Below are 2399 nucleotides of genomic sequence, written 5' to 3'. Positions count from 1 at the left end.
AAATAAGTAGGTTATCAATCAGAAGATAACCTGTGATTGACAACACAATTAAATAGGAAAAATGTTTAATTTGTTGATTTTCATTAGTAAAATGATGTAGATAAACAAATAATTTAGGTTTCCCCAACTTGAATTTTTGGAGGACATTATAGAAATATAAATAAGTGCTCCCTTCCACTGATATACACAGGCATTCTGTAGTAACAGCTTTAGAATAGGAACCAATCATAAGTATGCATTATGCATCTGAGGGGCTGATGCTAGAATAAACAATTTAGGAATTAAGGGCTGGTCAGTCTTGGCGTGCTGTGGTCATTCCCTCTCCTTAGAGAATTGTCTAAGCCTGAGAACAATTCAGGTTTCCTGCAGCACGGGATTGATGCATACATATATGCCTATGCTAAGGGCCAAGAACAGCATTTAAGAGCGCACATGAAGCAAACAATATATAGTGCCAGATGAAGAGTACTTGACCATTATTTCCTTGGGTGAGGCTAGGAGGGAATGTGGACCCAAACATACTATTTCCATCATTTCGTTCCTAAACACAATGTAATATACAACCTTTTATCATTTTAATTATCTAAATACCTTTTGGTAAATCATTATTAATTCTGTTGAGCTAGGCTTATGGGTAGAGTGAAGTGAACTAATAAGTGTATAAATTTACTAAATTTTGGAAATTTTAAGCACATGGTTTATAAAAAGGGAAGAATAAAAATTTAGTAAAGGGGGGGCGCCTGGGTGGCACAGCGGTTAGGCGTCTGCCTTCGGCTCAGGGCGTGATCCCGGCGTTACGGGATCGAGCCCCACATCAGGCTCCTCTGCTATGAGCCTGCTTCTTCCTCTCCCACTCCCCCTGCTTGTGTTCCCTCTCTCGCTGGCTGTCTCTATCTCCGTCAAATAAATAAATAAAATCTTTAAAAAAAAATTTAGTAAAGGATTTTGCAACTAATCATTATCATCAATATGTAGAATATTTAGGGAGAAGATAGCTATGCACATCAAGGTAAAATGTGGCCTTGAAAAACAGTTTTCCATTTTGCTAGGGATGTGCAGAGGTCAAGTGAGATCAGCCAAAGACCCTGCACTACGACTCTGTGGACTGATACATTGGCCAGGATGAAGACTAATGATTCTCTGAAGCCTTCCACTCCAGGGCCGTGTCATTTTATTCTTAATATTTTCATCCTGCACATTGTCTCCCTCAGAGCCTGGTGGACCTGCTTGTTCCGTAGTGTATAGATGACAGGGTTGAGCAGCGGGGTCACCACCGTGTTCACAAGGGCAGCCTCCCTGTTGGAGTCCAGCCTGTTTGTTTGCTTTGGTTTCACGTATATAAACACACAGCTGCCGTACATCAGAGAGAGGACTATGAGGTGAGAGGAGCAGGTGGAGAAAGCTTTCTTTTTCTCCCTGGCTGATGGGAGTCGCAGGATTGTGACTACTATGTTGCTGTACGCAGTGAGGGTTATGAGAAGTGATGTCAAGAGGATAAAGGAAGTGAGGACAAAGGCTAACATATCAACAGACCTGGAGTCAGAACAGGAGAGATGAATCAGGGGGCCAACGTCACAGAAGAAGTGGGGGATGACATGGGGGCCGCAGAAGGATAACTGGGAAACCTTTATCACCAGACCAGTGATGAGAGGGAAGGCTAAAGCAAAGCAGGCAGTGACCAGGAGGAAGCAAGTCTTCAGATTCATGATGGTTGGGTAATGCAGAGGCTTGCAAATGGCCACATACCGATCCAGAGACATCACTGCTATGAGGAAGAAAACTGCTGATCCCAGAAATACAGTGACAAATGCTTGTATGAAACAGGCAGGAAGGGAAATAATTTTCCTGCCTAAGAGAAAGATGACCAGCAATTTAGGAATAACAGCACTTACGACACCACACTCCAAGAAGGAGAAAATGCTGAGGAAAAAGTACATAGGTGTGTGGAGCCGGGAGTCAGCACAGGTGATGGTGACTATGATGGCATTGCTTACAATGGATGCCAGGTATGCCAGCAGGTGTACAAGAAAGAAGACCTTTCCCAGGTGCTGGATGGCAGGAAACCCCTCCAAGATGAATTCTTGGACAGTTGTTACATTCCCCATTTCCATCGGCATCTCTTTCCACAGCAGTGTCACTGCTGTACTTAACCTACAATGAAGACATCGGGGAGGACAAAGGTTTTAGTTGAGCATGATTAGGTTACTTGACTCTCCAGGAAGGTGGAGAGGCAGATAGTAGTAAAGTGGATTAGCCAATTGGTTCTTGAATCAGAAGGACCTGTGTTCAATACTAGTTCAATACTGAGCTCTAACTTATGAGAGATGGGTCATCTTGGAAAGCAAGTTAACCTTTGTGAATTTCACTTTCACCCTCTGTAGAATGAAGATGATAGGATC

The 2399-nt window shown here is 42.9% G+C and overlaps 1 protein-coding gene across 1 annotated transcript; it reads right to left on the bottom strand.

Annotated features, from left to right (window-relative positions):
• Nucleotides 1-1166: 1166 nt before the first annotated feature.
• Nucleotides 1167-2126, bottom strand: LOC123800333 (olfactory receptor 6E1-like). Its single transcript, XM_045809976.1, has one exon. It carries the CDS (start codon nt 2115-2117, stop codon nt 1167-1169), a length of 951 nt encoding a protein of 316 aa, XP_045665932.1. The 5' UTR covers nt 2118-2126.
• Between the last annotated feature and the right edge of the window lie 273 nt (nt 2127-2399).

Source organism: Ursus americanus, chromosome 6 (genome assembly GCF_024610735.1).
Source record: "Ursus americanus isolate L20-20 chromosome 6, mUrsAme1.1.p, whole genome shotgun sequence".
In the NCBI taxonomy this organism is placed as follows: Eukaryota; Metazoa; Chordata; class Mammalia; order Carnivora; family Ursidae; genus Ursus; species Ursus americanus.
Note: the sequence above shows the minus strand (reverse complement) of the source record. Positions and strands in the feature narration are given on the sequence as shown.

Coding starts and splice junctions, on each gene's coding strand:
- LOC123800333 (XM_045809976.1), bottom strand. CDS start 2,117: ATGCCGATGGAAATGGGGAATGTAACAACTGTCCAAGAATTCATCTTG.